We start from the raw sequence: 12,392 nt of genomic DNA on the forward strand, positions 1-12,392 counted from the left end.
ACAGCAAGAACTCCTTGACTCACAATTCCTCTTCAAAGAATTGGCTTCTCCTTCAACACCTGGGCCACTCTCCTTCCCAAACACTGACTGAGAAGAACGAGGGCCTGTATTCCCTGTTGAATTCAGAGCAAGCTGTTTGGTGCATAACTGCGTAAGTAACACCGAATTCTGGCAAATTAAATAGGTAAACATGAACAGGATACACGTTCTATTGCAAAGTTTCCCCTCCCCCCAAAAAGCCAATATTTAAGAAATGTTAGCCTTGATGAAGTATTCAGTTTTTAAGATGTGTTTTCTAACATATGATCACCAAAAATGTTTTATCATTATAAGTATTTATTCATTTTTACTTTAGCATTTGAGTTGCTATGTTCTACTTAAGTTTCTTTCGTTTTATAAGTGCCCTTAGATAATTTTGCAACAATGCTCTGAATTTAAAAAATTCAAATACGACTGCATTTAAGTGTCTAGATAGTAAACAAGGTAAGCTTTGAAAAGATACTTTTGTTCCTAAGTTGGAGGAAAATGCATTTATTTGTCTAGATAGTAAACGAGGTAAGCTTTGAAAAGATACTTTTGTTGCTACGTTGGAGGATAATGCTTGTATACATTTATTTAACAATTAAATACTAATGGTCCCTGTTTCTTTTTCTTTTAGGCTAGTCAAGTGAAGCAGCGGGAGTGGAGAAAGAACAAAGAAATCTGTAACTGGTTGTGATCAATTAATTGTAAATACCACTGCCCTCAGACCAGCCTCTGATTTCTTAAGAGATCTTTTTTCTTGTGTATTAAGCTTATTCTGGGTTCGAAATAAGGTTTGCTCCATAGATAATGATGCATATAGTGGTAATAAAAAGAAAAGTAAATCGACAAATACCCAGGGAAAAACTTTTAATAATTCTCATGCAATCCGTATAGGCTTGTTTATTTTTAAGCCCTGGAAAGTCTCTTACACCCAGTGACTGCTGGTTTCCACCGCAGGACTTAGAAGCTTCCCACCCTGATTGCACCTGTCTCCCCTTTCCCCTCCTGCTCCCAAAGTTTCCTTTCTGGAGGGTGAAGGCAGCATTCCTCAGGAGTGGATTCTTCAATCCTTTTCCCGGCTGCCCGGCTCCACGTGACAGCCGCTAACACCTGTACCGCCTCCAGCTCACAGCGCCCCCATCCCCTCCGCCAGGTACCGACTCAGCCGGTCTCCCCCTCCCCCAGGAGGTCACGATCCCGGTGCGAGTCTCGCTTGGGCCGGCAGGGGAGGGGCTGAGCAACGGCCACCGCAGCAGCCTGAGCCCTTGCAGCCTGATTATCACATGACCCGGCGGCAGTAGCCGTGGCAGCAGCCGCGGCGGCTCCGCGAGCTCGCCGGGTGGGCTCAGTTCAGCGCACGCCGGAGCCGAGCGCAGGGGGCGGGGAAGGGACCTGCTGCAGCTGCAGCCGCCTGGGCGCTCCTGGAGCGCGCGGTGACTCCCCCGGTCGGCCCGCTCCATGCAGCTCCGTTGCGGAAGTGTAGCGGGGGGAGGCGGCGGCCACCGCGGCACTAAGCACGAGAGGCCGGGGCTCGGCCCCCTGCAGCACTAGGCTCTGGGAGCCGCGCGCGGCGCGTCCCAGTGGCCCGGCTCGCCGTGCGCCCGGCGCCCACCGCAGCCTGCATGCCCCGCGCTGCGCCTTGCCCGGCCCCCGCCGCCTCCTGCTCGCACCGCTGCAGCCGGGCGCCGGAGTAATATGCTCACTCGAGTGAAATCTGCCGTGGCCAATTTCATGGGCGGCATCATGGCTGGCAGCTCAGGCTCCGAGCACGGCGGCGGCAGCTGCGGAGGCTCGGACCTGCCCCTGCGTTTCCCCTACGGGCGGCCAGAGTTCCTGGGGCTGTCTCAGGACGAGGTGGAGTGCAGCGCCGACCACATCGCCCGCCCCATCCTCATCCTCAAGGAGACTCGGCGGCTGCCCTGGGCCACTGGCTACGCAGAGTGAGTGCAGCGACACCGGCGGCGCCCCTGCTCTCCTCGCGGCCCTTCCCCGCACGGTTCCAGCCCTCTTCTCTCCCTGCTTCTCGGCCTCAGGGCTCTCACTAGCTGCCGGCGTCCAGGCCTCGGCGGGGAGCTCTTTACTTACACTGGCCATTTCCCTCTTCTCCCCACTCCCTCTTCCCCCAACCCAAGGACGCGGCGTCTCCAGCCCCGGTATGGGTGGTGGAGGGGTGGGTGGCAGCGCTGGAGCGTGGGAAAGCTAAGGTGAGACAGGTCTGTGAATCCGGGGTCTCTGTCACTTGGGAAAAAAAAAAACGGGCAGAAAAGCTCTGAAGTTTGAAACACATAAGGAAAATCTGCTATCTGTACCCCCACCCTCCCAAAATATAGTTGACGCCCCCGCGTGATGAAGAGTTTGTGGGGGGTGGAGGCTTGGAGATGTCACTGCGCCTGGGAGCTTGTGTCCGATTCCGGGAGGTGGCCGTGTCCGAGTGCGTGGTTGTACATTTCCGAAGGTCTCAGTTTCTCTCACTTTCAGCCCGCGAGTTCCTCCGCTTCTCCTTTAGCAGGTAGTAAAATGCTGCGCTTTCGGTAAATGCCAGTACTATTTCCCTCAGCCCTTGGGGAGGGGGAAACTTATTCCAACTGTCTAATATAACATTTTGGTAATCCGCTTTGGTGATTAAGCTTGCGTTTGACTGATCAGCTATTTCAGGAACCGACTGAGTTAGGTTGACGACCCAGAGTGGAATCGGGAAAGGAGAGGTGGAGGATTTTATTGCCCTTCCCCCAGCTCCATGGCCACTTTTCCATTGACTATTAATAACCGTCTTATGAATGGTAAGATAAGTAACGTTTTCCCTTCTATCTACTACCTCAGCTGTACGAAACGGGAAAACTAGGAGACATTTAGAATAGAATTCAAGGTTATTAATGAACCAGGGGGTGCAAAAGTGCACGCAAAACCTGGTGGCTGGCACACCTGCGCCTTTTCCTTTAACCCCATCCCCTCGGTAGTTTTGGCCCTCCCCTATCCGTGCACGGCCTCGCTGGTTGATTGGTTGGTCCGGGAACCAATCAGCTCTTCCAACGCCTGGACGCCTTGATGCTGACCCTGTTCTGGTGGCCCGGATACCCCGGGGCAGGCTTGGTTCCCGACCCTAAGGGTTCCGGTGGGAGAGACTGCTTGGAATCTGCTCTGCTTATTATCTCTAATTCTCCTTTCCTTCTCCCATCATCCTACAAAGCGTTTCTCCATGGGCTGAAATGGAAAACGTGTATAAATGGGGCTAGACGATTGGAGTGTGAAAGTGAGGAGGCAGAAATGCGCTTTGATGGGAGCTCAGACAGTAAAAATTAACACATCATAAAAGATGAGCACGGAAGAGAACGTTGTGGGTGGCGAAGGTACAAAATAGCATTGTAACTTCCAAGAGAAAGCCAAAGCAAAAATAAACACCTGTGTAAGGAAAGACCTAAAGGAGAAAAAAGTGCCTGCCAAACATACCAAACACTATTTCTTGACTGAAATAAAAACGTTATTTAAAAGCCCATTTAGGCCGGGCGCCGTGGTTCACGCCTGTAATCGCAGCACTTTGGGAGGCCGAGGCGGGCGGATCACGTGAGGTCAGGAGTTCGAGACCAGCCTGAATAACATGGAGAAACCCTGTCTCTACTAAAAATACAAAAATTAGCCGGGCGTGGTGGCGCATGCCTGTAATCCCAGCTACTCGGGAGGCTGAGGCGGGAGAATCGCTTGAACCCGGGAGGCAGAGATGGCAGTGAGCCAAGATCGCGCCACTGCACTCCAGCCTGGGCAACAAGAGTGAAACTCCTTCTCAAAAAAAAAAAAAAAAAAAGCCCATTTGGACCCTTTACGAGACAGCAACTTGGAGGCATACCCTGTGGTATAATTGTTTAGATGGGGGTCCTTGTGACTGCCAAACGCCTGAGATCTGTCCCCACTCCAGTGAGTTTCCCAGGGCGAGGGCGCCTGTCAAGGCGAGAAGGAAAAGCAGGCAATGGTGAGAAAGTTATGAGAGGTAGGAAAGAAGATACTGAAACACTGAAGGTGGAAGCCGTTTGGACACAGTAAAAGGAAAGCCTCAGATAAGCATGAGGGAAAGGAAAGAACGAATTTCAGAGTGTTTGCATGCCTATGGTAGGCACAGGATGCAATGAGACATTCATGAGAGAGTGCTTAGAGGGCTCCCCCCATCCTCTCTGGGCCTCCATTTCCTCATCCCTAAAAAGTTAATTTCTTTTTCCTAGAATAAAACATGAGAGATATTCAACTTGAAGCCTAGGAAGGCCACTGTAAAATGTTACAAATTTTAAAGTTAGTGGCAAAAATAATACATGTGTGATAATTCAAGCAAAGACCTATTTAAAAAAAAAAAAAAAAGTCAGCCCCTCTTCCCCAGCCCTCACCTACTCCCTAGGAGTAATGAGGGTTCAATGTTTGGGTGATATTTGGCTTTCAGACTTCTTTGGATGCCCTCATAAATACATATCATGCGTTTCTTTTTTCTTCTCAAAATAGACTCATACTAAGCATATTATTCTGTAGCATTTTCACAAAACACTATGTCATTAACAGTATTCATAAGTAAACACAGAATTACCTCATTCTTCTTAAATATATACTATTGGTAATGGCTAACATAGTTAATGCTTACTCTTTAGTGCTTATACTGTTTTATATCATCTGATTTTCATAAAAGCCTAATGAGGTAGGCACTATCATTTCCATATTATAGTTGAGAATACAGAAGCACTGAGTGATTAAGCAATTTGCCCAGGGTCAAGCCTGTGTGTGAACCCAGGCAGTCTGACTCCAGAGCTCGCAACACCAAACTCGTTCTCTACAGTAGATTAAATTATGATGCATTCATCTGTACCCAGGAATAGCCACTAAAGTCTTGGCCATCTCTCTCTTCTCACCTTTAACCCTGTCAGATAATATACTGTACCGCTTCCTTATATCTTGAACTGTTTATCTTCCTGCAAAAATGCATCCTGAATGATCAAAATGGCTGAAATACGGAAGGAAAGAGAAAGACAAGTAGGGACTGTGGCTGTGATCAGAAGCTGCCACCAGTAATGCTGCCCTTTCCTACAGGATTTACTGGGAGAAGAAAATTCTGTTCTCTTTGTACTAGAAGGTACCTGAGAGGGGTTGAATAGGTAGGAAGATTGCTCAAATTGTGGTGATAAGAACTGTACTAAGGAGCTAATGCCTGAATCAGAAGTGATCTGTTTACCTCTCTAGAAAGTGAGTCACGTTCCAAGACTTCCTTGGGAGGAAAAATTGACATCTTTTGGTCAATGAGTTAATGTTGATGACTGACCCTTTGAGATGGTAGAAAAATTAAGGAGAAATGGTCTAATCTTTTGCCACTTACTGTTAATCCCTTTCAAGAAGAGAGACTCTATAGGCTATAGAACTAGAGAATTAGCCGTAAGCAATCCCTGCTAGACTTGAGGTTGCAGAAACTGAAGATTTTCGTTCATTTCAGTATTCATTGGCATTGTCCTAGATGGAATTTCCCAGCTCTTGAAAAGCTTCCTATTACAGCTGAAAAGTTTAGCCACTTGGCTAAGGGGTATTTGCAAGGTTGTAAAGCTCTGTAAAGCATTGTAGTTATAGATAACATCTACTAAGCTAAAATCTTTCTAAAAACATGCATTAGCAAGTTTTAAGTTTGGCTTTGAAATCAGTGACTGAGCCTGTTTGGTTTGCTCATTTGATAAAGCCCTTGGGGAGCAACACTCTGACCCAGAGACCAGGCGGCAGCTACTTCCTTTCTCTCAAATACCACCCAAGTGGAGGTTGGTTCATTTTTATAATGGGTTGGGAACCCATTTTGGCTTTTTTTCTTTTTTTACCTGTTTGCCCAATTTTTATCCTGTTGATGAAACAGTTGGTCTTAGAGATGCCAGCAGGCATGGAATTTGTGCCTGAAACTACAGACGTAGGGAATGCCAAAGAATGTGTTGTGGTTTTGAGCAACAATATTGTGTATGTTAATGCATCATATTCAGGTTTTTATCAGTGATACATTTGTTTACTTGTACAGAAAGAATACATTAAGTATAGCTAATTTTACTTCGGTTATAGCTATAACTATAAAATTTTTTTTCCTATTTCTTATAAAAGTACCCCTGGACATAAGTAGAAACAAAAGCTACTTTGAGAGTGTCTGTTAAATGTATATCATATAAGTGTATGTCTCACAGAGTTGAAAATTATGAAATTTTTGATGGAATAACCTTATTTAAATCCAGCCAGCCGCCTACAGGTATTTGGATTTGTTTTGGACTCTGCAGGCTGTCTGTCTCCTCGGTCATTGGCACTAATTGCTTATTACCAATAAACGGCATTAGTTGGCTGGGTGGTGGTGAAGACACAAAAACCGCTATTTCTTTCTTGCCCCAAAGCTCGGAAATCCCCTGGCCTTTCTTTTTCCCTTCTAACCTTTCCTGGCATACCTGCCCCTCTTACTGATTGATATCTCTTTGCAGAACTCCTGCTTGGAAACTTCCTGTTTGACTTTTGCAACTGAAGAAACTTGAGGTTCTCTACTCTTATGTAAGGATAAAAAGAAGTGGGTGAGGGTATCTGCAGATGAGTTACAAGTCCAGAGTAGCCTGAGCTATTTCAGCTACCTTTCTGGTGACTTGCAAAAGGTATTAATTTCCTATTTTAAAGCAGACAGCTAAGCGTTCCTTCATATTTCAGATATAGCATTATAAAGAAATCATCCCCCTTAGGTGGAGCTCCTGGGGATGTCTCTTTTCTTAGGAAAATGCATCAGCTTCTTTCAAGGACTGGTGATGCTTCAGGCAAAAGGTTTAACCATGCAGGGGGGTGTTTACTATATGTTTCAGTCCCAGTTTAGGTAGACATCCGCATCTCTGCTATGACCCCACTATACGGTGATTTTAATTAAGGTTACAGCAGTACTAGTTGAAAATGTAAAACTGCATACTGGAATTGTTGTCTAAAAATACATTAATGTTCAAGAGTTATTTTTAATTCTCAATGTTTGGTAGAAATAAACTCTGGTGCCTTTATAGTTCTGTGATTTGCCTAATTTAAAGGGAGGATTAGTTAACTTGTCCCCTTGAATTTTTGCTATCATTTTTCAGGAAATAATCATTCATCTGCTTCCATTATTTCTCTCAATTGATGAAATCATTGCACTCCTACTATGTGTCCAGCATTGGTCCCATGCTGGATTCATAATATAATAAGACATAGTCATTATCCTCAAGAAAATTTTATAGCATAATCTTTCCCCTTTTGTACTTCCTTTGAAATTAAATTAAAATGAAATAGACTATTAAGGTTCAAAGGGACCAGCACCAGGAGTTTTGTTTTGATTTTAATGTCTTAATGCTTCTGGGTAATTTTAAATCTCAGTATTTGGAGCCTTTAAGTCACATTAGGGAAGCAAACTTGTTTTTTCCAACCAGCTTATGATTAGCTTTGTACCTGAAGGCCCAAGACCTTCCCTGCTGTTAGAGAAAAAAAATTATTCTGACACTTGTTACAATGCTGGGGAAGACTTTACTCAAGTCTGTTGCAATATAGGAAAACAACCCAGCTCAATACCACATTGACAGCTGGTACTTGTAGGCAAAGAGTAGAGTGTGAGGGGTCAGTGGAATGGAAAGTTACTCAGCGGGGACATTAAACCAAACTAAACTGACCTAGCAGGATTCTTGCTGAAAGCAGACCAAAGACTTGTAACATCAAAGGTGGGGAATGAGGAACTTGAGCAGATATCAAGTTTGGGGGATTCTTGCTAACCTGACTTAACAGGATTCTTGCTTAAGGAACAGGATTGGCGCCAACGTTGTGACTTAGTAGAGAAGAGAGGCCTGACTAAAGTTTGGTGGAGGAGAGAATCTTTGTCATCCTTGCAGATGGGGGAGAGAGTAGGTGGGACTGCAGTTATTTAACTATGATTTTCATTCTGATTTATCTGCATTACTTCTGTGACCCTCCATAATTGACTGTGTTTCCTACTGACCATGTAAGGAGAGCAGATGCCCTTAATTATGGTGCAAAAGATGCAGGATTGAACCTAATTATACAACATAATGTTATGGCAAAGAGTTGAGGAGCCTTTCCCATGTTGTTTTTTTAGATAAGTGGTTTTCAGTAGCTTTCCAGTTTGGTACTACAGTAGATACTTTGCAAATTATTAGCTTAAGAACGGTATAGCATTTGATTTGTTTGGCCCATCTCCCATATACCATATAGTGATAGGATTATCCCTATTTATACTTTATTAGAGGCATTAAAAATTGCTAAATGCAATAGTCATTTGTTGAGCTAGTCCTGTGTGTAGGTTCTCTATTAAGCACTTTATGTATAAGGATTTAATGAGATGAATGCAACGTAGGTAAGTTATTTGTTCAAAGTAACAAAGCTTTTTAAGTGGCAGATCTTGGATTCATATCCAGTTCTGTGGAACTCCTACCTTTGGGGGTTTTTCACTGTGTCTAATGAAATACTTAAAACATTTTTAACCATGAGATACTCATTATAGGAAATTCAGATAATATAGACTAGTAAAAGATATGAAGAACAGAGTGAAAAATGTTTGTTAATTCATTAGCCACTGTTAGTATTTTAGATTAGGTCTCTCAGATTTTTTATATAGGTATTTTAAAAAAAAAAATAAAAGCTGATCATATGTTTACATGTCTTTTAACATGTCTCCTTCACTTAAGAATATAAAATGGTCCCCTCTTCAACATATATTATTTTCTTTTTTCTTTTTCTTTTTCTTTTTTTTTTTTTTTGAGACGGAGTTTCGCTCTTGTTGCCCAGGCTGGAGTGCAGTGGTACGATCTTGGCTTACTGCAACCTCCGCCTCCTGGGTTCAAGTGATTCTCCTGCCTCAGCCTCCCGAGAAGCTGGGATTACAGGCGCCCACCACCACATCCAGGTAATTTTTTTGTATTTTTAGTAGAGATGGGGTTTCCTCATGTTGGCCACACTGGTCTTAAACTCCTGACCTCAGGTGATCCACCTGCCTCAGCCTCCCAAAATGTAGGGATGACAGGCGTGAGCCACCGCACCCGGCCTCCAACATATATTCTTATATGTCGACTGCCTAATATTCCATTGAAGGGCTTCCCATTCATGAATCTCCCATTGAACATTTAGATTTACTTTTAGGCTTTTAGTGAATATCTTCATATGTTTTCTTCAGCTCATTCAGTTGTTTCCTTATGATTAATTTCTAGACATGGAAAGCTTGGTTAGAAGCTATGCACATTCACAACTGTGATACATATCAGATTGGTTGTATCAATTCACACTGCAGCCAGCAGTGTCTACCACTTTAGTATTAAGCCTTTAATATTTGTCAGTGATCTGATAGATGAAATATACTTCATTGTAATCTGTTTGATTATTGAAGAAAATGAATAAACAGATGTATATACTTATATGTCATAGATATTTATTAGCCATTTAAATATTTTGTTGTTGTTGTTGTTGTTGTTTGAGACAGAGTCTTGCTCTGTCCTGCAGGCTGGAGTGCAATGACACAATCTTGGCTCACTGCAACCTCCGCCTCCCGGGTGCAAGCAGTTCTCCTGCCTCTGCCTCCTGAGTAGCTGGGATTACAGGCATGCGCCACCATGCCTGGCTAATTTTGTATTTTTAGTACAGATGGGGTTTCTCCATGTTGGTCAGGCTGGTCTCAAGCTCCCAACCTCAGGTGATCCGCCCACCTCGGCCTCCAAAGTGCTGGGATTACAGGAGTGAGCCACCGCACCTGACCCATTTAGAGATCTTTTTACGGTTTTCCTGTTTATATTCATTTTTCTGTTGAGATAATGTTTCATATTTATAAGAGCTCTTTATATTTTAAGGCTGTTCACCCTTGGCCTATTATGTTGTGATATTTTTTCTAACATGTTCATTTTTTAACTTCATTATTTTTCTTTGCAATGCAAAATTTAATATTTGGGTGGCCATACCTAATCTCCTCTATGGCTTCTATTTCATATCAGGCTTAGAACATGTAAAGTACTAGAATAACCATCCTACTCCTTTTAGCTACTTACTGTCCTTGGTTGCAACTCATAGAAATGCCTTTGAGCTAACTTCGGGGTGGTGGGGGGAAGGAAATGGTGATTAGATACCAACTGTCTTATAGAACCCAATATAGGAATAACTTGGATTTTACAAGGGACTGGAACCCTGAACTAGAAAGCTATTCAGCAACAAAGTGGCCATTCTTTCAGTCTTTCACCAGGGCACGGGTGACTTCTCCATGCCACCAACGAGCAACCAGACCACATCAACTGTGGCTTCAATTCCAATTTTGAATTTTTGGGAGAGAGACTCCAATTGGTTCAGTTTGTCTCAGATGTCCACCTTCTCCATAGGTGATTATGGCTGCCAGGACCCACCCCTGAAAATGGGCAGTTCTTCAAAAAGGAGGTGGTGGTAGTTAGGGCTGGGCAGATAGTTTCGAAGATTCTACTACTATAGATAACTCAGTCAACAAATATTTGAGTACCTTATTTGTTTCAGGCACATATTAGAAGACAGATGAAATGACCAAATAGACAAATGTGTCAACAGGCAAATAGTGTTTGTGTCTGAATGTGCCTGCTGCCCTGCCTTGCAGCCCTTGGGGAGCTGTCTAGGCTAGGAATTCAAAACGGCCCCAAAAATGCCATAGAAGGGATAAAGACTCAGGCCAGCTTTGGAACTAAATATGGCTATATGGCTTGAAGGTTTGTACCAATAAATGAGTATTACATGTTAATGTAAGATGATGTAGCTCTTCAGCCACAGGGGTATAAACCTGGCTAGCATGACACACCAGAGCTCTGCTCATTGTTGTTTGTTCATTTGTTTGTTTTTTTGAGATAGTCTCGCTCTGTCACCCAGGTTGAAGTGCAGTGGCACAATCTTGGCTCACTACAACACCTGCCTCCCCAGTTCCAGCAATTCTCATGCCTCAGCCTCCCGAGTAGCTATGACTACAGGCACATGCCACCACGCCTGGCTAATTTTTGTATTTTTAGTAGGGACGAGTTTCCTCATGTTGCCCAGGCTGGTCTTGAACTCCTGGCCTCAAGTAATCCACCCACCTTGGCCTCCCAAAATGCTGGGATTGCAGGTGTGAGTCACTGTACCCCACCTGCTCCCTGTTATTTTATTTCTTTTGCTCATCTCATTTGTCTAGGCAGGTAGGGTAATGACAGACATATTTGGTGAATGGATGTTTATTTTATAAAACAAAAGTTCAACTTCTATAGTTTCCCCTTTTTTAATTAGTCTAAGATATTTACCTTTTTCCCTTTATTAGACATGGTTTTAATTTGATATTCATCTATTTATATTATTTTTGTAGTTTAAATGCAGGTTTATTGAGTGCATTTCCTTTTTTTGAGACAGAGTCGAATCTTGCTCTGTCGCTCAGGCTGGAGTGCAGTGGTGTGATCCAGGTTCAACGCAGCCTCTGCCTCCTGGGTTCAAGCGATTCCTGTGCCTCTGCCTCCCTAGTAGCTGCGACCACAGGCATGCGCCACCACACCTGGCTAATTTTTTGTATTTTTGGTAGAGATGGGGTTTTGCCATGTTGGCTAGGCTGGTCTCGAACTCCTGGGCTCAAGTGATCCACCTGCCTTTGCCTCCCAAAGCGCTGGGAGTGCAGGCGTGAGCCACCACACCCAGCTAATTGCATTTCTTGAATCAGTTGAAATCTCACGTTTTGTAGTCTGCTACTTGTATTGTTATCAAATGTCATCTCGGGTTTCCCTGAATATTAGCTTACAAAGAAAATGTATTCTGTTTTTTCAGAATATTCTACATAAAATTCTGTGCCGGCCATTTGGCTATGAGAAAAGCTTAGAAAAAATAAGACCAGTGGATGATAGTCTCTAATGTAGTAAATTCGCATCTCCTTATGCACTTGTATTATGTCACTGTTCACCTATGTTTGTGCAAGCATGGCTGAAGGACTAACATCAAAATTCAGAAACTGGTTTCTGTAAGAAATTTACTCTAAATGCTGAGCTGACAGAGATTATGTTCAGAAGACCAGTGGCAGCACTGAAAAGTCAGACATGTGGGTGATTCTTACAAGAGGCTTCCATCCCTGTATGTGTAACCTGGGATTTGTTCCTTGGATAGGCATCCCACCTATGATTAAGTGAGTCACCTTTTTAACCCTTTGAGTTGGTGAACTGCCTACAGTTGTCGAGTTGGCTACTGCCCCACTTAATCCCACTCTGGGCCTCAGTTTCGTCTTACAAAATGGGGTCATTGAACTGCATTGGTAGTCCTCAGAATTTTTATTTTATTCTGTAACCTTTTATCATTTCAAAAATATTGAGAAGACTGACATGAGGTTATTAACTTTATTTTGCCAAGTGTGGACATAATCA

At 43.7% G+C, this 12,392-nt stretch overlaps 1 protein-coding gene across 3 annotated transcripts in view; it reads left to right on the forward strand.

Annotated features, from left to right (window-relative positions):
* The first annotated feature begins 1,151 nt into the window (after positions 1-1,151).
* Positions 1,152-12,392, forward strand: part of PPM1H (protein phosphatase, Mg2+/Mn2+ dependent 1H) — a 290,362-nt gene continuing 279,121 nt past the window's right edge. The window contains exon 1 of one of the 3 annotated variants that reach the window (XM_016923127.4): positions 1,152-1,964. In XM_016923127.4, the coding sequence (XP_016778616.1) occupies positions 1,720-1,964 (245 nt within the window). In that variant the 5' untranslated portion in view covers positions 1,152-1,719. Of the gene's footprint in view, positions 1,965-1,988; positions 2,534-12,392 lie in introns of those variants that run through there. The other 2 variants (XM_509184.9, XM_016923128.4) reach the window with 2 other exon arrangements.

This window comes from Pan troglodytes, chromosome 10 (assembly GCF_028858775.2).
Source record: "Pan troglodytes isolate AG18354 chromosome 10, NHGRI_mPanTro3-v2.0_pri, whole genome shotgun sequence".
In the NCBI taxonomy this organism is placed as follows: Eukaryota; Metazoa; Chordata; class Mammalia; order Primates; family Hominidae; genus Pan; species Pan troglodytes.